Source organism: Chelonia mydas, chromosome 2 (assembly GCF_015237465.2).
Source record: "Chelonia mydas isolate rCheMyd1 chromosome 2, rCheMyd1.pri.v2, whole genome shotgun sequence".
In the NCBI taxonomy this organism is placed as follows: Eukaryota; Metazoa; Chordata; order Testudines; family Cheloniidae; genus Chelonia; species Chelonia mydas.
Genome location: NC_057850.1, coordinates 193,422,899 through 193,446,402, shown reverse-complemented (window position 1 = coordinate 193,446,402; position 23,504 = coordinate 193,422,899). Strand labels below are relative to the sequence as shown.

At 41.8% G+C, this 23,504-nt stretch overlaps 1 protein-coding gene across 2 annotated transcripts in view; it reads left to right on the top strand.

Moving 5' to 3' along the window:
- UBE2E2 (ubiquitin conjugating enzyme E2 E2) overlaps positions 1-23,504 on the top strand; it is a 335,608-nt gene that overhangs the window by 272,859 nt on the left and 39,245 nt on the right. For both annotated transcript variants that reach the window (XM_037890424.2, XM_043540931.1), the window contains one exon: positions 21,659-21,806. In XM_037890424.2, the coding sequence (XP_037746352.1) occupies positions 21,659-21,806 (148 nt within the window). The remainder of the gene's footprint in view (positions 1-21,658; positions 21,807-23,504) is intronic.

Genomic DNA, 23,504 nt, shown 5'->3' with positions numbered 1-23,504 from the left:
GAGCTAGCAGCATCAGCGACCTCTATAGTTGTCTTTCGATCAAAGAATCAGTTAACCATTAACATATTCCAGCCTAACAGTACCCTTCATTTTTCCTCGGTACACCCTCCCACTACAGTTTAAAAATGTTAACGCTGTAACAGCTAATCTACGCTGCAAATGCTTTGCTGGTATAGTTGTACTGGGAAAGCCCCTCATGGTGGAAACACATCTCATACAGGCAAAAGAAGTGCTTTTACAGGTATCATTCAACCACCTCCCCAAATAACATAAGCTACACAGGCAAAGTAACTCTTTTGCCAGGCTAAGCTTCATCTACGAGGGGAATTCTGGCATATTCTGGAGCATATGTCAGTAAAACTTTGTAGTGTAGACCTCGCCTGAAACAGAAAGGAGAATAAGAACGGTGGGGGGGGAGGGCAGGGAGAATGAGGAGGAACAGGGGGGAAATGGGGAACCCTGGTGGGGTGTTGAAGGGGAGTTATGGAGGGCATACATAGCCCATGGCTTGCAGAGGGAATGGGGTGGGGCCCTAGTATGGGCGGCATACAAAGGCCCTGGCATGAGGGAACGGGTGGCACACACAACCCTGGTATGCAGTTGGAGTGGGTGGCAAAAAGAGCCCTGGCATGGAGGAAGAGAATGGGGGGACATAGTAGGGAGGGCAAGGGGGAAGAGAGGGCACACAGCAGAAGAGATGATTGCAGGGGGTCCCTGAAATAGAGGGGGATGGGAGGTTGGCAGACAGGGAGCTTGTGGGGGAGATTGGAGAGATATAAGAAGATCCTGAGGTGTGCAGTGTGCTCAGCATACAGAAGAAACAAAGTGTATCACAACCTTGTTCTATAGTATCCCAGAGTATCTAAACACTGAGGTCACTGATAAGAATGTTATAGTTGAGGTTCATCTATCCCCCTGACCACTGTTTTAGCCAAAACTTTCCAATTCATATTTAGGCACGTAAATAAGAGGCCTGGCTTTCAAAAGTGATGAGAATCCATAGCCCCTCCTATTTAAGTCAGTTGAAGCTTTCGGTGCTCAGGCCATCTGAAAATCAGGGCGGAGACCTTCAGGCCCACTCTGGCCCCTTTACACTGCATAAAAGAGCCAGAGCAGGGCAAAGAGGATTAAATGCCCCATACCCCAGTAGGGGAGGATTCTCCAGGCATAGGCACTGTAGAACATAGCTGTAAAGCTGCCTCACAAGGACCCCCTCACTTATCCCTGTATAGAGTCCTGGCAGGAGTGGGGCTGAGGGTGGCTATAGAATCACAGCACTGCAGAGATTCCAGGCAGTGCTGTGGCCAATAAGGAAGCCTGAGCGATTAACCCCTTCCCTCCCACGCGGAGGATGGGCCCCAAAGTGGCTGCTGCCCCTGGCCGGCGCAGCGCAGGGCGGCCGCGGTTGGAGGGTCCCGCTGGCTGGACCTCGGCCCTAACACGCAATAAAGACTTTGGCTTTTGGAAAGAAAGAAAGAAAGAAAGAAAGAGAGACGAGACGAGACAAGACAAGACAAGACTGCTGTCGCTTAGGCTATGCCTGCACTACAGAGGTCAGCCCCCTGATGTAGATGCATCATATGCACTGTTCTGGCCACATAAGTGCATCTACACTGAGGGTTTTATCAGCTTAACTATGTTTCTAGGGAGTGTGGTTTTTTTCAAACCCCTGACCTACATAGCTATGCTGCTATAAGTTTTGCATGTAGACCCGACCTTAGACAGCCTTCCCTCTCCCCCCTGGGCTGTCTAAATTATGCTAGGTCTCTTCAGCCCACAGAACAAGACATGCACCACAGAATCCCTAATTTAGGTTCCTAAATATGGATTAAAGTGCCTAACTTTAGGCACATAAATTGGAAAATTACAGCCATTTTAAGAGTAGTTATTGTCAGTCCCCTAGCAAAAAAAAAAAAACAAACAAAACTCAAAAGGGGATAGTCACATGCAGATGATAAGAGTAGCGTTAAGCTCTCTCCAAAATGTGAAGCCATAAAATAATCTAAACCACAATACTTTTTTTTGATACGGCTATCTAAAGAGATAGATATGAGAGAGGAAGATCTGGTTCTTCTTTCTGTTGAAACTGCACTTCAGTTTTGAGGAAACACATTAAATGAGTCCTTTCCGAATAGAAGGTAAAGGTCCAATTTGCTCTCTCGCCCTGAGATAATGACTTTTTCAGACCACACTCAATTATATTTGGTGACTGTATTATTTTGTAAAATGAGTAATGAAATTTTGTGTTTCTTATTAATGAAATAGGGAAGTTCTTATCCTGCTTTCTAACCACTGTTTTGTGCTCCTTTATTCTTGCTTCCAGTTGTCATTATAAGACATTTGTGCATATAAATAATATACACGTTGTGACAAAGTTCCTGCTCTACCTTGGTGGGTCTTGCGCTTATTGGCGGATTTGCTCGCCTTGGAGCTTCACGACAGCCCTCAGCTTGGCCATTTTTCTGAATTCACAGTCCAGGTCGACTCCTCCTGTGTCTGACCAGGACTTGGGAGGATTTGGGGGGAACCTGTGCCCACCCTCTACTCCGGGTTCCAGCCCAGGGCCCTGTGGAATGCAGCTGTCTAGAGTGCCTCCTGGAACAGCTGTGCGACAGCTACAACTCCCTGGGCTACTTCCCCATGGCCTCCTCCCAACACCTTCTTTATCCTAACCATAGGACCTTCCTCCTGGTGTCTGATAATGCTTGTACACCTCAGCCCTTCAACAGTCCGCGTTCTCACTCTCAGCTCCTAGTGCCTCTTGCTCCCAGCTCCTCACACACACACCACAAACTGAAGAGAGCTCCTTTTTAAAACCCAGGTGCCCTGATTAGCCTGCCTTAATTGATTCTAGCAGCTTCTTGTTTGGCTGCAGGTGTTCTAATCAGCCTGTCTTAATTGTCTCCAGAGGGTTCCTGATTGTTCTGGAACCTTCCCTGTTACCTTACCCAGGGAAAAGGGACCTATTTAGCCTGGGGCTTATATATCTGCCTTCTGTTACTCTCCTATAGCCATCTGGCCCGACCCTGTCACAACGTGTATTGTGATAGAGAGTGATAGAACTGATGATACTGTATTGTACTATTACAGAGACAGCAATTACAACAAGGTCAGTTGTTATCCATAAAAAAAATGGGGGTGTATGTGCAGAGGACCAGTATCAGTATTTTACTAAACCTCCTTTTTGAACTGTGTGACTTTTATTCTAACATCTTTCATCCATTGTTGTAGATAATCTCTATCTTCAAACGTGCTCTGAGGAATCTTACATTGTTCATGTTTTCAGTGTGCATATTCTCCCTCCTCTCAGAAACTGACTCATGTATAAAATCCTTTGGGAAGTCCCTTGAGAAATGGAGTGTGGGAAGGTGACTACTTGTCACAAGATAACTGCAGCAGTCAGTATGTTGTTTAAATCTGTCCTCCTAACCTTGATTTGTATAGCCTAAAAAAAATCTGTCAAGGAGGCAGACTATCTGGTAGAAAGCTTCATGGTACAGTTCTGTGTATGTAAGTAGGCAGAATTGCCACCTCTCTCAGTTTTATTTTAAGACTTGTGATATTTGGTGCTGTTCTTAAAGCCCCAGCTTATGGAGTCATGTGAATGTGAGAATCTTCCCTTTATTTATTTATTTTATTCATTTTTAGTCCTCATGGTTGTGAAGAAAAGTTTAAGAAAGGCTTAAAACTAAAAGGCAAATAAAAAGAACCTAAAACTTATTAGTTTTTCTGAAAAAAAAATCTCATGATTTGGAAGCCATATCAAGATTTGGTGGGGAGGGGGCCTTGATTCATGTTTTTTTTTAATGCTTGCAGTTAGCAATACTGAGTAGGTGACTTGCACGTGGGTGTAGAATTGAAACAGCCTGACACTCATTTGTTACTATTATAGAATTCATACATTCCTCCTGAGACTTTTAAGGCTGCTTTTATCCTCTGTTACCATTAAGGAAACATTTAAAGGAACACAGTCAAATTTGATAATCCCAAAATTTGACCACAGAAGCATTGGCAAGAAACATGTCTTGCCAGTCTCAGATGCAATCACATGACTTCGGTTGAGGTTCCAAAGGCCCATATCACAAGACACAGTTATTGTTCCAAGACCTAATCTAAAGCCCACTGAAGTCAATGGATGTCAAACTATTTTTCTGTTTGCAGATGTCATGGAATCCATTAATGAGAGAGAGAGTATATGTGCTGAGAAGTGGGGGGAAATATTTTTAAAATTATGAAAAATACTTTGCTGGTGAACTTGTAATTAGGCTTGCCAAGCATCTGGTTTTTGACTGGAACGCCCGGTCGAAACGGGACCCTGGCAGCTCCGGTCAGCACTGCTGATTGGGCTGCTAAAAGTCTGGTTGGCTCTGCAGTGGGGCTAAGGCAGGCTCCCTGCCTCCCCTGGCTCTGGGCAGCTCCCAGAAGCAGTGGCATGTCCTCGCTTTGGTTCCTAGGCTCAGAGGCAGCCAGGGAGTTCCACGCACTGCCCCTGCCTCAAGCGCTCACTCCCCAGCTCCCATCGGCCAGGAACCACGGCCATTGGGAGCTTCAGGGCCAGCACCTCTGGATGGGACAGCACGCAGAGAGACCTGGCAGTGCCTCCACCTAGGAGCCAGAGGAGGGACATGCCACTGCTTCTGGGAGCTGCCTGACGTAAGTGCCGCCTGGAGCCTGCACCCTGCATCCCCTTCTGCACCTGAACCCCTTGCCCCAGCCCTGAGCCCACTCCCTCACCCAAATTCCCTCCCAGAGCCTGCACCCTGCACCCCTTACTGTATCCCAACCCCCTGCCCCAGCCTGGAGCCCCCTCCTGAACCCCAAACCCCTCATCTCTGGCCCCACACCAGAGCCCACAACCCCAGTCAGAGCCCTCATTCTCCCCTGCATCCTAACCCTCTGCCCCAGCCTGGAACCACCTCCCACACTCTGAACCTCTTGGCCCCACCCCATAGCCCCCTCCTGCACCCCAGACCCCTCATTTCTCACCCCACTCCAAAGCCTGCACCCCCAGCCAGAGCCCTCACCCCCTCCTGCACCCCAACCCCTGCCCCATCCCAGTGAAAATGAACAAGTGAGCAAGGATGGAGGAGAGCGAGTGACAGATGGAGGGGAGATGGAGTGAGCAGGAGCAGGGCCTTGGAGAAGGGGCGGGGAAGGTGTGGGGCTTCAGGGGGAAGGGGCGGGACAGGGGTGGGGGAAGGATGTTTGGTTTTCTGCAATCAGAAATTTGGCAACGCCTCAGTTCCTTTGTGCACACTCAAAACCTATTCATGCATTTTTGAGTACTAGCTCCTATGCACATAAGTGTTAATACTCAGAAAACTTTATATTTATCAAATAATATGAAAACATATTTACATGTGCAAAGCTGTGCAAGCCAAAACCAGGAGGAATTTGGCCTATATATTTTTGAGCCCAGTAATAACATTTTAAATTTATTCTTCCATGTAATCAAACAGTTTTCCTGCCTCTTTTCTGTACTTTCAAATTCCTTCCTCCTTCCCCATTTTTTCCTGCCTTTTTCCTCATCACGTAAAAGAACTTAATCCTGTAGCCACTCAGTGTTTGCTTATTTTTTTTCAAATTTTCCCTTTCCAAATCCTCCCTCAGTTTAAACCATCTCCTCCTTTATCATCATCCCCAGCAATTTCTAAAGACTTTGGAACTATTATCCTTATGTCTCTCATTCATTTTTAAAATCTTCTCAGCTCTTTTGTGTCTGCTGCTCTTAAAGTCCCTCTGGTGCTTCATCCCCATCTTTTGTACATTTAATAACTTGCGTTGGGGGATTGGTAAAGCCAGGAGGCTCATTTGAACTGAATCAAAAAGTATGCTTTCAGGAAAAATAGTATTCTCTGTAGCACTTCAGGATTCAGGGCCATTCCCCCTATGTGGCCCAGCTATATTCCAAAAGATCATGCACCTAAACAGTATTGCCCCAGTCCACCAGATTCCCTTCACTCCACACAAACCAATCCTTCTCCCAAGGTCAATATTTTCCATCCTGCCTATCCGGTCCTGAATTATTCTGCTTGTCTATTCCTGTCAGTGTCCTTCTGAAAGGTAGACATGAACCTAATAGCACATTAGTTATAAATCAATATCAATAACTTATTTTCCATAAATAGCCAAAAAAAAAAAATCTCTGTGGTATATCACTGAATGCTGTTTGATTTGCTCTTCATGATATCCATCTCCCCCGCCACCCTTTGAACTCAGTTCTTTTCAACCTTTTAACCTTTTTTTTTTTTTTCAGTTGTGTTTTGTTTGTTTTTTAAAGCATCATCTTGGTGTCAGGGGGTGCCAAGCTGTGATAAGGTGTGGAACAGACCAAGTGAAGCAGAGCACATCTGCAAAAGCCAGATGCTGATGAGATCTTGATCGTGATTCACAAACACAGCATAAATTCTGCAAGGCAAGGATTCACTTCAACCCAAAGATGAAATATCTTCCTTGTGCTTCAGTGGATGGTTGAATAGAAGGATTGGTGGCCTGTTCTGAATGGCCACTTGCAAAAATTAATAAAAGTATCTAGATGTCATGCCAGGGAAATATTCCTGCATTTCTTCTAGGACTTAATGACCTCTCCAAACTCTTTTCGAAATACCTTTGAGATTCCTGTTTCTTGCTAAATATCTTCCTTTCATGCTTAAAGGTTTCCAGAAAGCTCTATCTCCTAAAGATGTCTGGCTCTACTTCCTCTACAGTATTGGGAAGTAGAGGCATATATACCTAGGAATATTGCTCCTTTTAGTCAGCTTGGGAGAATACTAACCCATTCTAATCCTATTTGTAACTTTGTTCCATATTAGAAATTGGTAAATTTTCTAAGCATGCACACCATTGAGAAATGGGAACCTTCTGAAGTTCACCCATGGTGACAAATTAATACCACAACATTTCACACACTCTTAAGTTGTCAGATGAAGGGGGTTCATTTCATTATCGCACTTTCCATCCCTCCAGAACAGAAAGTCTTTACAAATCAGTAGGCCATGTCATGTTCTCCCACATAGCTGTTTGTGGAAACAAGAATATTTTCAAGAAAACTACCTTCAGGAATTGTCACTACAGTGTCTGCATTTTCATCAAGAATAATCTTTATTAATAATGTCTATTCAGATATTTGACTGTATTCAATCTCCTATGATCTCAATTCCATTTATTCATAGCTATTACAAGGTGGATATATCTGTCATTATCCTTGTACTTCTGCTACCTTTAATTTTGAATTTGAGTGATATATAAAATCCATAATCCCAACTCTACCATTAATCTTTCTGAGGACTTTAATCTCAACTGACTGAAAGATGGTACACAGGACTTGAAAGCTTTCATAATGCTGACTCATTTCAAAATCAAAACTAGAATAACAGAAAAGTCCATTTCCCCTTGTAAATCTCACATGTATATTGATTGATTGAAAAATTGTTCTCAGGATTTGAAAGTTTAGCTGCGTTAAATCAATTTAGAATGCTAGGAAAGTCTTGTTTCTTTGTAAATATCACAAACGGTGTCTATAGTATCTTGTCTTAATAGCAATATTGAATATCTCTTTCATGTTTCGTACATGATGGTCACGTAATGCTAATCTGTATGCACAAAATATCATTATCTACTATAGAATCCCTCTCCTGTGATACAAGCCTTATGCTCTTTTCATAAATTCAGTCTGATATATGAGACTTCAGTTCCTTTTGTCCAGAGCTTTTACTTCTCTTTTCATATTTATTTTATACATGATTGGCTTTTAAGGACAAATTTTTCTTATCTGCAGTATAATAGCTAATTTTTCAAGATGCCATTTATCTGAGGGGAAAAGCAAGCATAAAACTGGCATTCTTAAGTATTACCAAGTGTATTTCCAATGCCTACTATTACCTAACATTCAAAAATCATGCCAGACCCCAAAAAATCATTTTGTCTTAAAATCATGAGATTTTTCAAAAAAATAATCACATTGTTTTTCACCTGCCTTCTGATATGTTAATCTTTTGGGGGGAAGCTGCCCACCCGCTCCAGTTTGTATGCTAGCATTTCAGGTTCAAAATGAACTGAAATACACACACACACACACACACACGCACGCACGCACGCTGCATGCATCCTTATTCACTACTCAGAGAGGCCTCTACTTACCCTCTCCTATAACTCTGGGTGTGACGGCTGTCACTCTAGCCCTCCAACTTAACTCATGAGAATAGCCACTGTCCTACCGGCACTGTTTCTCCATGTTCTCCCTTCCCGCCCTCAGCCTCCCTGTTACACCCTATCTCCTCTTGCTCCTCCTCCCCCCAATATTTAGCTGAGTCTCCTGCCCATCCCATTGTCATTCTAAGCCATGCGACATTCCTCTGCAACTCCTTTCAGCTACCTTCTGTTCCCCACATTCCCCCCAATTCCTCATAGTTTCTTGTCCTGTTTCCTAAAAACCCTTCTGCCCTTACAGTCTCATTCTCTGTTATTCTGATACTTGCTTGGCCTTCATATGAAGATTAAAGATCCACAGTCCTTGCTGGGGGCAGGCTCACTTTCACCTATAAAAGTGAAAGGGCCATGATGGTCATCTTGCTGAAGGCAGCCTGTGACTTCAGTCCCATTGTCAGTAAATGAAGACAGAAGACAGTTGGGGAAAGAGTGAAACGTGATTGAAGGCAGAAACCAGAAATGTATGCGAACCATTAAAAAGTAACCTAATATCAGAAGAGTCATGACAAAAATTGTGAGAATCAGCAATACGATTCTTAATCCTGCTATCCAGGGCTGCCAGGGCAGCTGTCTGTTAAGACTGAAAACTATAATCTGCATTTCCCCTCCCTCTCAAACCCTTTGTAACACTATCTATTTCACTGTTTGGACCTTCACATGACACTGAAACTACATGGCAGTACACAGCAGACTTCAGCGGAGGTTAAGTCCAGATGCAGTTCTTCCTTCTCCCCATTGGAGTAACTTCAGTGCCCATCAAAGGGACAGAATCACAGAGAACACCAGACAGCAGCAGAGGACTGTGATACACATAGAAAGAGACAAGACAGAGGAGAGGAGGAGGACATATATATTATCAGTACAAGCAAAGGTCACGTCTGATATAAAATGGCATTGTGAAGCACTGTGGTTTTCTGGGAATTCAAGTACCTTCTAATTCTTCTGAGTTTCATAATTATAATTCTTTCCCACTATATTTTCAGTATGCCAAATTAAGCTTCCTTTTATTTATTTGTTTGTTTATTTTAGGGCTGTCAAGTGCTTAATCGTGTGATTAAAAAAATTAATCGCAATGAATCACGTGATTAATCACGCTGTTAAACAATAATAGAACACTATTTATATAAATATTTTTGGATGTTTTCCACAATGTTTCATTGATTTCAATTACAAAACAGAATACAAAGTATACAGTGCTCACTTTTTATTTATTTTTTATTATAAATATTTACACTGTAAAAATAAAAGAAATAGTATTTTTCAGTTCACTTAATACAAGTACTATAGTGCAATCTCTTTATCATGAAAATTGAACTTAGAAATGTAGAATTATGTACAAAAAATAACTGCATTTAAAAATAAAACAATGTAAAACTTTAGAGCCTACAAGTCCACTCAGTCCTTCTTCTTGTTCAGCCAATCTCTCACACAAACAAGTTTGTTTACATTTCAAGGAGATAATGTTGCCTGCTTCTTGTTTACAGTGTCACCTGAAAGTGAGAACAGGCGTTCGCATGGCACTGTTGTAGCCAGCGTTGCAAGATATTTACATGCCAGATGCGCTAAAGATTGATATGTCACTTCAACCACCATTTCAGAGGACATGCGTCCATGCTGATGACAGGTTCTGCTTGATAATGATACAAAGCAGTGCAAACCAATAAATGTTCCTTTTCATCATCTGAGTCAGGTGTCACCAGCAGAAGGTTGATTTTCTTTTTTGGTGGTTCAGGTTCTGTAGTTTCCGCATCGGAGTGTTGTTCTTTTAAGACTTCTGAAAGCATGCTCCCTACCTCGTCCCTCTCAGATTTTGGAAGGCACTTCAGATTCTTAAATCTTGGGTTAAGTGCTGTAACTATCTTTAGAAATCTCACCTTGGTATCTTCTTTGCGTTTTGTCAAACCTGCAGTTAAAGTGTTCTTAAAACGAACAACATGCTGGGTCATCATCCGAGACTGCTATAACATGAAATATATGGCAGAATGCAGGTAAAACACAGAACAGGAGACATACAATTCTTCCCCATGGAATTCAGTCACAAATTTAATGAATCCATTATTTGTTTAACAAGCGTCATCAGCATGGAAACGTCCTCTGGAATGGTGGCCAAAGCGAAGGGGCATGTGAATGTTAGCATATCTGGAATGTGAATATCTTGCAGTGCCGACTACAAAAGTGCCAAGCGAACACCTGTTCTCACTTTCAGGTGACATTGTAAATAAGAAGCAGGCAGCATTATCTCTTGTAAATGTAAACAAACTTGTTTGTCTTAGCAAATGGCTGAACAAGAAGTAGGATTGAGTGGACTTGTAGGCTCCAAAGTTTTACTTTGTTTTGTTTTTAAGTCCAGTTACATAACAACAAAAAATCCACATTTGTAAGTTGCGCTTTCACGATAAAGATGATTGCACTACAGTACTTGTATAAGGTGAATTGAAAAATACTATTCTTTTATCATTTTTACAGTGCAAATATTTGTAATAAAATATAAAGTGAGCACTGTACACTTTGTATTCTATGTTGTAATTGAAATCAATATATTTGAAAATGTAGAAAAACATCCAAAATATTTAATAAATTTCAGTTGGTATTCTATTGTTTAACAGTGTGATTAAAACTGCAATTAATTGCGATTAATTTTTTTGAGTTAATGGCGTGAGTTAACTGCGATTAATCAACAGTTGTAGTTTATTTATATTTGATTATAACGATCTCATCCAAAACTCAGGGCGCATGTACAAGATAAACTCTTGCCATTTCCCCACTCCCAAACTTAGATACTCCTACCACCACCACTCTCTTCCCTTCTCCCCAAGCAGACACAAAGTGCTCTAAGTTGTCAAAATGTAAGTTGGGGGTGCCCAGTTTCTTGAAGGAAATTCTTTGTACCTCAGAGATTGGGTGGCACTCACCAACTTTCTCTTTGGGAAAGAAACTGTGTAATGTTTATTGATAGCCTAGCAGTTTTATAGACCAGTTAATTCAGTCACACTGCATAAAAACGGTACATTGTTTAAAAAAATACTAATTAAATATATTGGATGTGTGATGTTTGACTACATTTCTGTCAGAATAGATAGGTTTCTTTAGCTTATCATGAAAGGGCATTTTGGCAATACCCCAAAAGGAAAGATTGGTAGGCTACATTTTGGGGTTATTGTGACAGACATGGCTGGTTATTGTGACAGACACAGCAACAAGAGTGATGTAGTGGTGGGAGTCTGCTATAGACCACCGGACCAGGGGGATGAGGTGGATGAGGCTTTCTTCCGGCAACTCGCAGAAGCTACTAGATCGCACACCCTGGTTCTCATGGGTGACTTTAATTTTCCTGATATCTGCTGGGAGAGCAATACAGCGGTGCATAGACAATCCAGGAAGTTTTTGGAAAACGTAGGGGACAATTTCCTGGTGCAAGTGCTAGAGGAGCCAACTAGGGGGGGAGCTTTTCTTGACCTGCTGCTCACAAACCGGGAAGAATTAGTGGGGGAAGCAAAAGTGGATGGGAATTTGGGAGGCAGTGACCATGAGTTGGTTGAGTTCAGGATCCTGACACAGGGAAGAAAGGTAAGCAGCAGGATACGGACCCTGGACTTCAGGAAAGCAGACTTCAACTCCGTCAGGGAACAGATGGGTAGGATCCCCGGGAGGACTAACATAAAGGGGAAAGGAGTCCAGGAGAGCTGGCTGTATTTCAAGGAATCTCTGTTGAGGTTACAGGGACAAACCATCCCGATGTGTCGAAAGAATAATAAATATGGCAGGCGACCAGCTTGGCTTAACGGTGAAATCCTAGCGGATCTTAAACATAAAAAAGAAGCTTACAAGAAGTGGAAGGTTGGACATATGACCAGGGAAGAGTATAAAAATATTGCTCGGGCATGTAGGAATGAAATCAGGAGGGCCAAATCGCACCTGGAGCTGCAGCTAGCAAGAGATGTCAAGAGTAACAAGAAGGGTTTCTTCAGGTATGTTGGCAACAAGAAGAAAGCCAAGGAAAGTGTGGGCCCCTTACTGAATGAGGGAGGCAACCTAGTGACAGAGGATGTGGAAAAAGCTAATGTACTCAATGCTTTTTTTGCCTCTGTCTTCACTAACAAGGTCAGCTCCCAGACTGCTGCGCTGGGCATCACAGCATGGGGAGTAGATGGCCAGCCCTCTGTGGAGAAAGAGGTGGTTAGGGACTGTTTAGAAAAGCTGGACGTGCACAAGTCCATGGGGCCAGACGAGTTGCATCCGAGAGTGCTAAAGGAATTGGCGGCTGTGATTGCAGAGCCATTGGCCATTATCTTTGAAAACTCATGGCGAACGGTGGAAGTCCCAGATGACTGGAAAAAGGCTAATGTAGTGCCAATCTTTAAAAAAGGGAAGAAGGAGGATCCTGGGAACTACAGGCCAGTCAGCCTCACCTCAGTCCCTGGAAAAATCATGGAGCAGGTCCTCAAAGAATCAATCCTGAAGCACTTACATGAGAGGAAAGTGATCAGGAACAGTCAGCATGGATTCACCAAGGAAAGGTCATGACTGACTAATCTAATCGCCTTCTATGATGAGATTACTGGTTCTGTGGATGAAGGGAAAGCAGTGGATGTATTGTTTCTTGACTTTAGCAAAGCTTTTGACACGGTCTCCCACAGTATTCTTGTCAGCAAGTTAAAGAAGTATGGGCTGGATGAATGCACTATAAGGTGGATAGAAAGTTGGCTAGATTGTCGGGCTCAACGGGTAGTGATCAATGGCTCCATGTCTAGTTGGCAGCCAGTATCAAGTGGAGTACCCCAGGGGTCGGTCCTGGGGCCGGTTTTGTTCAATATCTTCATAAATGATCTGGAGGATGGTGTGGATTGCACTCTCAGCAAATTTGCGGATGATACTAAACTAGGAGGAGTGGTAGATACGCTGGAGGGCAGGGATAGGATACAGAGGAACCTAGACAAATTGGAGGATTGGGCCAAAAGAAGTCTGATGAGGTTCAGTAAGGATAAGTGCAGGGTCCTGCACTTAGGACGGAAGAACCCAATGCACCGCTACAGACTAGGGACCGAATGGCTAGGCAGCAGTTCTGCGGAAAACGACCTAGGGGTGACAGTGGACGAGAAGCTGGATATGAGTCAGCAATGTGCCCTTGTTGCCAAGAAGGCCAATGGCATTTTGGGATGTATAAGTAGGAGCATTGCCAGCAGATCGAGGGACGTGATCGTTCCCCTCTATTCGACATTGGTGAGGCCTCATCTGGAGTACTGTGTCCAGTTTTGGGCCCCACACTACAAGAAGGATGTGGATAAATTGGAGAGAGTCCAGCGAAGGGCAACAAAAATGATTAGGGGTCTGGAACACATGACTTATGAGGAGAGACTGAGGGAACTGGGATTGTTTAGTCTGCAGAAGAGAAGAATGAGGGGGGATTTGATAGCTGCTTTCAACTACCTGAGAGGTGGTTCCAGAGAGGATGGTTCTAGACTATTCTCAGTGGTAGAAGAGGACAGGACAAGGAGTAATGGTCTCAAGTTGCAGTGGGGGAGGTTTAGGTTGGATATTAGGAAAAACTTTTTCACTAGGAGGGTGGTGAAACACTGGAATGCGTTACCTAGGGAGGTGGTAGAATCTCCTTCCTTAGAAGTTTTTAAGGTCAGGCTTGACAAAGCCCTGGCTGGGATGATTTAATTGTGGATTGGTCCTGCTTTGAGCAGGGCGTTGGACTAGATGACCTCCTGAGGTCCCTTCCAACCCTGATATTCTATGATTCTATGATTCTATGGTCTGTAAGATTAAACTAGTCAGAAAGTTATCCACAGAAACAGTTTATTAAAATGCTTAAATAACAGCCAATACATCTCTCAAATTTGTTTTTTGCCTTTCATTTGGCTGGCACAGCCTTTTTTAAATTCCATAATCACACAACGTAACATCAGGAATAAAGTCATCTTACAGAAACTTGTATTGTCTGTCTTTATCTGAGAAAGCTTTTGACTCTCTACATCACTCAATATTGCTCTGTATCCTGAAGCTCTGTGACCTGGACATGTTTCCATTTTCTTTGTTCTCCTCTGCCCTTTCCATTATTTTCAAAGGACTTCTTTACACAGCTTCTTAGAACATCTTGACTTGCTCTTTGTTATAGTTACAGCAAGGATTAGTTCTAGGATCCATCTTTAGACCTACCAACTCTGCATGTCAATTGAAAATATTTATATGGTACATATATGCTTAGTATTGCTCTGTTTACTTCAAATGATATTTCTTTTGCCTCTAATGGCCTTTCCACTGAGGTGGAGTGGGCGGTTAGCCAGCTTCATAATTACCATTAATATACTGTATCATTGTCATAAGTAGATATTGTTTCATTTTGGACACAATTAAAAGGTGATGGACATGAACACTGTTATACACTCCACGGAATCATTATCACTTCTAGCAAGCCATATTAAGCACTGAGCCTTTTGTTAGAGAAACTTAGGTCTTCTGTTTTGGGGGATTTATTAATTTCATTTTGGGGGGTTATTTTTAGCAATTTGAGTTTTACGTAGATGTCCAAAAACGGGTTTTTCAGGGCTTTCTCTTCGTATATACTGTAATGAGTAATCTCTTTGTAATGTTCCCTGTTTCAAACAGTACTATGTTAAAGTGCACTCCACTGTAGAACATTTAGTGTGCTCCACCATGGACCAATTAATGAGCAACACATGTTTAGAAATCGCACACCCAGAGTCTGCGTTACCCCACCGTGTATTGGTGGTTTGATGGTGGTTATTGGATGAACATCGATTTTGCTTTCTTGCTCTTTTTGTTTGTTTCTTGTTTCATTGGCTTTTGGCAGTTAAAACTGAAAAACAGAAGCCTTACAAAAACCACAGAATGATTTCAGCCTCAGATTTCTTAACAGTTAATTAGTTTCACATCTGATAAATAAAATGTGCAGTGTAGCTCAAATAAAATAGTTATAAGGTAATACTTCCTTCTAATGCAGATGGTTTGTGTTTTCTCTTTATGCAGTAAATCTATGGGTATTCATTACCTATTAAATTTAGATTATTTGAAACGTTTACAAAAAATCAAATAAAGTCCTTTTGTTCGGGCACATTAGGATAGTCTGCTTTAACGGTGAGCATCATATGGTCAGTCATTTATTGTGCACTTTACATGGTAATCCATTAAGTATCTCAGCTGTTGTTCTTCCTAATTAATTGTCATTATGTATGCTACAATTTTGTAGTTAGAAAACAGAGAAGGATCACCTTGTCTTAGAAATGCAGCCTTAGTCCTAGGCATAATACACACTAAATTGAGTTGCCCTCTATAAGGAATTTAAGGATACTAATTAACATAAGGGTTATTGCAACTTGCAGGGATATAGGGATTTTAAATTTAGACTGTTCTGCAGTAGTTCTGACTAAAGACTAAAGAGTTTTGGCTTGGTCTTGTTTTATGATTCTCTCTTTTGGAATGGACAAAGTTTGACCGACTAAAACCAGAACTGCTACTCCCGCCTAAACTCCAGAGTTAGGCTTTGTCTACACTGGATATTGGTCAGTAAAACTGTTGTCATTCAGGGGTGTGAAAAAAACACATCCCTGAATGACAGAAGTTTTACCGGCAAAAAGTGCCGATGTGAACAGCACTTTGTCAGCAGGAGAGCTCTCCTGCCACAAAGCTACCACCCACTTGTTGTGGTTAGAAATTTTTTGTCAGCAGGAAAGCTCTCCCTGCCGACAAAGAGCGGCTCCACTGCACACTTTTTAGTGGCATAGCTATAGCGGCACAGCTATATCGCTAAAAGGTGCATCGTGTAGACATAGGCTTAGACTCACAAAGTGCAGCATTCACTGTGACCTTTTCCCCATGCACCTCAACTCCTTGCACCCCAGGGTTGTGCTCCTAAAGTCTTTATTCAAACAGAACAACCACTGAAGAATTGGGGGCCATAGGAATTTTGTGTGAGTGAGGACTGCAAGTTTGGGTCCCTGAAGTATAGGGCTGTTCTATTATTTAAAATATGCCTGAAATGATATAGACCAACTCAATTCTTTATTCAGATTCCATAACTGAGGTGACATCACCGATACAGTGCAGGTTGAAGCATCATTTGGAGGGGAAGGGCTAGATATTTTGACATGAAAATAATCCAAACATTACTAATTAGCTAAGCTAATTATGGGTTGGGTGCTCCTTAGTCTAGCTTTTGAAGACATTCAGTGCATATTGTGATTGGTTTTTAAAGCTTTTCATGGTGTTGGCACTGACAACATTTGAAACCTGATCCTTGAGTCTTGTGCAGTCAACTCTCTGAGGTCACCCACACCCCTTCTTCGACTTAGGATGTGTGAAGGGGGCCTTGCAGCTTTTGCTGTGGAAGGTCTTTCAGTATGGAAAACAGTCCCCACATCCCAATTCATCTTTCTTCGTCCAACCTGGCTTTTCACATTGTACTAAAGTTTTCCTCCCCGCCCATGACTACTCGTGGCTCTAAATACATATTTCCTTTCTTCTCAATCCCTTCTTTTTCCTTATTACAAATTAACCAGTCACCAGGATGGTCACCAGGATGGTATTCACGCAAGAGTTCTGAAGGAACTCAAATGTGAAATTGCAGAACTACTAACTGTGGTATATAACCTATCATTTAAATCAGCTTCTGTACCGGGTGACTGTAGGATAGCTAATGGGACGCTATTCAAAAAAAAAAAAAAAAAAAGCAGCTCCAGAGGTGATCCTCGCAATTACAGGCCAGTAATCTTAACTTCAGTAACAGGCAAGTTGGTTGAACTATAGTAAAGAACAGAATTATCAGACATATGGATGAACACAATTTGTTGGGGAAGAGTCAACATGGTTTTTGTAAAGGGAAACCATGCCACACCAATCTACTAGAATTCTTGGAGGGGGTCAACAAGCATGTGGACAAGGGTAATATACTGTACTTAGATTTTTGGAAAGCCTTTGACACGGGCCCTCACAAAAGGCTCTTAAGCAAAGTAAGGAGTCATGGGATAAGAGGGAAGGTTCTCTCATGGGTTGGTAACTGGTTAAAAGATAGAAAACAAAGGGTAGGAATAAATGGTCAGTTTTCAGAATGGAGAGAGGTAAACAGTGGTGCCCCCAGGGGTCTGTATTGGGACCAGTCCTATTCAAAATATCCATAAATTATCTGGAAAAAGGGGTAAACAGAGAGGTGGCAAAATTTGCAGATGATACAAAACTACTTAAGATAGTTACATCCAAAGCAGACTGTGAAGAGTTACAAAAGGATTTCACAAAACTGGGTGACTGGGCAACAAAATGGTAGAGGAAATTCAATGTTGAAAAATGCAAAGTAATGCACATTGGAAAACATAATCCCAACTATATATATAAAATGATGGGGTCTAAAATAGCTGTTATCACTCAAGAAAGAGATCTTGGAGTCATTGAAAACATCCACTCAATGTGCAGCAGCAGTCAAAAAAGCTAACAGAATGTTTGGAATCATTAGGAAAGGGATAGATAATAAAACAGAAAACGTCATATATCCTCTACATAAATCCATGGTATGCCCACATCTTGAATTCTGTGTGCAGATTTGGTTGCCCCATCTCAAAAAAGATATATTGGAATTGGGAAAGGTACAGAAAAGGGCAACAAAATGATTAGGGGTATGGAACTGCTTCCATATGAGGAGAGATTAATAAGACTGGGACTTTTCATCTTGGAAAAGAGACAGCTAAGGGGGGATATGATAGAGGTCTATGAAATCATGACTGGTGTGGAGAAAGTAAATAAGGAAGTGTTATTTACTCCTCATAACACAAGAACTAGGGGTCACCAAATGAAATTAATCGGCAGCAGGTTTCAAACAAACAAACAAAAGGAAGTATTCCTTCACGCACCGCACAGCCAACCTGTGGAACTCTTTTCCAGGGCATGTTGTGAAGGCCAAGACTATAACAGGATTCAAAAAAGAACTAGATAAGTTAATGGAGGATAGGTCCATCAATTAGCCGGGATGGGAAGAGATGGTGTCCCTAGCCTCTGTTTGCCAGAAACTGCGACGGTCGACAGGGGATGGATCACTTGATGATTACCTGTTCTGTTCTTTCTCTCTGGGGCACCTGGCATTGGCCACTATTGGAAGACAGGATACTAGGCTAGATGGAACATTGGTCTGACCCAGTATGGCCGCTCCTATGTTCTTAACCTGATTTGTTTTTATTTAACGAGGTTAGACTTTTGTTTTTATTCTGTTTATAGAACCCAACTAACTTTGCTGTGGAGCACTAGATAAATGTATTTATCATTATTATTATTTATTGCCAAAATTGTTTTGAATTCATTTAAATTCCTTACAGGTTACCTTTAAAACCTTCTATGATATTTTTATTGTTTTTAGAAAATTGTCCTATCTTTCCCCCATTTCTGTAAAGTACAGTTCCCTGACCTGCACATATATCCTGTGAAAATAAGATATTCTGTATGCACTACAGTATAAAAGAAAATGAGTCCATAGAGGACAGATATCTTTGGGGAAATGGAAATTACTCATCTATCATTCATTTGTCTGATGATAACTTCCTGCATATACCCATAAATCTTTGAATGTTAGTAGGAGTGTTATTTAGGCTTTTGTATTAAGGAATAAATGGAAACATTAGACTGCATCCTTTACAGGACACATTTAAATGGTATCAAGTGTAAAAATCTGACCATATTGTAGAAAATGTAAAACCCCTGGAGTAATATTGTCAGCTGGCTTCTTGTCTCTTCACAATAGATGGAGATAGCCCTGCAAAACATCAGATTGTGTGTGTGACACATACAACATCAGATATGTGGGAGTCAGTGTCTGAGGGAATGAGATGCTCCTGTCTCATTTATACTTTCTAGCAATTTTCAGCTGCAGTTAGTTTCCCAAGTTGGCTGCAATGGAGGCTGGCCTGCTACAGAGTCAGGACAGTCACCTGGAGGAGGAAACAATATTTCCAGTTATCTCCTAAATTGTGGCTTATTTATACCATTCTGGTGATGTCAATGGGACAGAACCAGCCTTTGGTGAATATCCTTATAGCAGAGAGATTTTCATCTGACCTGTAGCCAGCACAATGTCTCTGTGCCTTCTTCCTAGATAGATTTTCTTGCTGTAGTAACTTACTGGGCTGGAGATGCAGGATGCAGGAATATTTTTAAAGGGTTATAAAGGTATCAGAAGAAAGCACGTAGGTAAGCCAGCCTGAAAAAGATTAATTGAAAGCACAACTTCATAGAAAAGCATAGATATATGGAGTACAGACTAGCAAACTGCTCAATCAGCTTATGAGTTCATAATAACCTTAGGCATAAAGGTATTTAAAAGCCGTTAAACCTGATATAGTTGGTTCTTTGTTACATAACTCACTGCTCCATGCAATCAGGGATCCAAATATTGCCTTTCTAGATCGCTGTGAAAACGTAGTGATGAGGAAGAAGTATTTTTCATTGCCTCCAATGCTTTACCAACAGAAAGCTTCTGGCTTTTCACTCCTTTCTCTTATCAAGGCTATTTGAACGACTGAGGTAAAGGGATTGAAGAAGTGTTCAACCAGTTAAAGAATATTTACATGATTAAAATAGCAGTATGTTATTGCACATATTTGTATCATCTGCTTAGTTTACTGACAAATGTCCCCATTTGGATCCCATTGAAAACAGAAATTTTGTCCTTGCCTAAAATAAGAGTAGATTCAGAGGTGTCATCAAGTTTTTATTGCTGTCAGTACTGTCTAATGCATAATCCACTCATTTTTGACTTAATTTAGACTCCAGAAAGTTATTGTTGCTGGTGAGATATTCCACAGAAATGATACATCTTGGTTTTTAGCTGCCAAGTTGAGCAAGTCATTATAAAAATCTTGTTTTGACTTGTCATCTGAGTAAATCTAATAGGAAAACAAATTGCTGATGGGGAATAACTAAGGAACACCAAGATGTCATTTTTACATAGTCCGTTTCTATCCAATAACCGCACACCTTTCTTTTACAGCTGAAATTATTTGAAAAATAAAAGGCCTGTATATTCAGGACACACTTTAAAACAGGTACACACATTACTCCAGCACAGAAAAAGGAAGGGCAGGCTACCCTTCTGGTGTGTTCAGTGTAGGTTCACTTGTATAGCCCTGTTCGGATACACAAATGTGTATCCACATCCAATCCACGATCCACAAATATTATCTGTGCATACCCGCATCCGCAGATGCGGATGTCTGCAGATATCCATGGATTTGCAGGGCTCTACACTGGGGGCCAAGGTATCCTCCCCACCGGAACCCGGTCGGGGAGAGCCGCATGGGCAGCTGTGGGGAGCCTGGGTCCCTCCACCTGCCCTGGGCAGGAACCTGAGCAGCCCCCCGCCTAGTGTCCCAGCCCCCTGCCCAGGGCAGGTGGAGAGATCCAGGCTCCCCACAGCTGCCAGCATGGCTCTCCCTGACCTGGCTCCTGCTGGGGAGGTAGCTTGGAGCCCCAGCCCAGCCACGGAAAGAGCCGGGTGGGCCATTGTGGGGAGCCGCGACGGACCCTCCACCTGCCCTGGGTGGGGGGCCTGAGCAGTCCCTGCCCTGTGTTGCTGCCCCCCAGGCCTCCCACCCAGGGCAGGTGGAGGGTCCATGCCATGGTTCCTCACAGCTGCCCACCTGGCTCTTACCGTCAGAGCCCTGTGTGGATACAAAATTTGTATCTGCATCCGTGCTGCTATCTGCAGAAATGGTCCACGGATATAAAGCGGATACCCGTGGATTTGCAGGGCTCAATGCATTTGATGTGAACTAGAATGGGTACAAACATCAAAAAAATAATAATATGAACAACAAAAGAAAAGATATGTAGATGCAATTCCATTGGTTCATTTGTGATTTTAAATTTGGAAATGCAAATCAGGTTACTGTGTCAGCCTCTCCTAAAGAATTTGTCTACCTAGCCCCAGGACATTTTATGTCAGGTTTTTCTACCAGTCATTAAGCTGTCCAACATCCAATCCAATCAGCTGAGCTAGGTGCTAGGCAGATGGGATGGCATGTGGGAGAAATCCTTCCTCCTCCTCCCCTCAAAGGCAGAAATGGCTGTAGAGCGACTTCATGGAGATGACTCCAGATCAGTGGTTAAAATGTGCTCTGTGGCCCCTGTGCAGAGATAAGGGAGGTCAGGAGACTCCATACAAGTGTATCTCTGGAACCATGTCCCAACCTTGCACACTGACACCAAACCGGTTCTGTTACCAGCCAGAGAGAGAGGTGCAGAATTTGAACTATAGTAAATATCCTAAAACTTACACAACTTTTAATTGAATGCAGCATAGTAGTATCACTCTGCAAAGTTACACAGGCCTCAGGAAAGCAGAATGTTCTTTAACTGATAAGATTTTGTAACTACTTTATATTAATAATAATAATAATACTGGAATTGTTAGTTTTAAACACCTTTTTTACTTAGACACTGTCTTTTCTAGGTTACATTTCGGACAAGAATCTATCACTGTAATATTAACAGCCAAGGAGTGATCTGCCTTGACATTTTAAAAGACAACTGGAGTCCAGCATTAACCATTTCTAAAGTTCTCCTCTCCATCTGCTCACTTCTTACAGACTGCAACCCTGGTAAGAAAATAACACTGGTTTGACTTTTGCATTCATTCACATCTAGCTTTCTGTTATCTATTAGTATCTGCTTGGTACAGTGTTTTACGACTGTATTAAAAAAAAAAAGAAATAGATGTAGATTTAAAATTTAGTGCATGTGATTGCTACAATGCTAAGTGAAAAAATGTACATGACATAAATTAAAGAGAAAACATATTGTCAGAAGGGCAGGTGCATTTTTAGTGTTTGAGAATAAAAATACGCTATTTCAAACTAAAGAGTTTAATCCCTAATATATCCCTAGCGGGAAATGCTATTTGAGAAATGTGGGCTATTACAGACAGATAATATTACTGAACATTGAAATGGAAAGCTTTCATTTAGACATCCTTCTGAAAAGAGTATAATAGTACCAGTTCTGGTGGAAGGCTAACAAAACAGTTTACAAATAATAGGCATTAATGCAGAGAGTAGGCAATCACTCTTATTAACGAGGATAGTGGTTAACCATTCCCCTCAACTTTCAGTCACACACCCTGTTGCTTCCTACTGACTGCTAGGCCTGTGGCTCCACCCTTTGTCCTGCCCCCAGTGACCAAGGAATGAGTCTGGTTGTACGACTGAGAATCCCAGACATTCCAAAATAATGAGTCAGGCTCCCCAAAATCATGACATTGGCTTACGTGTCATGAGATTTTTACCATGATACATTCTGGAGTCTTTTTTATTTGTCTTCTGGTTTCTAAGCCTTTAAGATCCATGTTTTGAAGTTTTGTTTTGTTTTTTTCCAAACCATGAGGGCTAGAAACTTACTTTAAAAAAAAAGAAGGAAAACTAGCTTCCCATGTAATCACAGTCCTCCAGGAGCTGGGTCTTTAAGAAAAACAGTAAAATATCTCAAGGCTCACAATGAAATTCTGAGGGTAGGCAAGTGTTTGACTGGCTAAATTCCTTCATTTGGGGTTGCCTTAGATGTGATACAAAAAGCTGCAGTTAGATGTAAAAAGGAGTCCAATATATAGTTACCTGTGGTGACTGAAATAATGCAGCCCAAACTTACAGGAAAAATGAGGTCCTGGTAACGCTCACAATGTCCTAGATAAAAGCTGAAACAGTGAAGGAGACTGGACAGTTACTAAATACCTTGTGACTTCAGGCATGTTTATTTCTGGGGTTTAGAGCACCCCCTACTGATGTGTTGGAGGGACTTCATGTGCACACTTCTCACTATACATTTTATTGAGCAGAGGCTTGTCTTTTGATACAGCTGGAGTGGTAACACAAATGTAAAGAAAAGAAAACTAATAGTCTAGGAGTCTTTAGAATAAGCATAAAGGGTATGGTGACATTAATGGAAAACATGGAGTTTTCTATTAGTGATATATGGGCACTTCAAAAGTCAGTGGGAAAGCTGTGTTAGAGTTAGAAGTTGGAAATATACACAGTTTTTTGTTGTTGCTTTTTGGGGGGGGGGTCTGGTCTCCAACTCGAAAATATAATCTGTTTCAAATAGTGGATTAAAAGTAATATCTGGTACTTCACCTGTCCCGTTGCTCCCCTTCCATTTTTTGTAGTTTTATGATCAGATTTTTCTTTTCTTAATGTTTTTCCCTCCCCTGTGATTGTGTGAAATACCCACACAAAATAACAGCAGAAACTGGATGAGTATAGAGGAGAAACAGTAAACAGGACTATACAAAGAATGCTGTCAAGCGC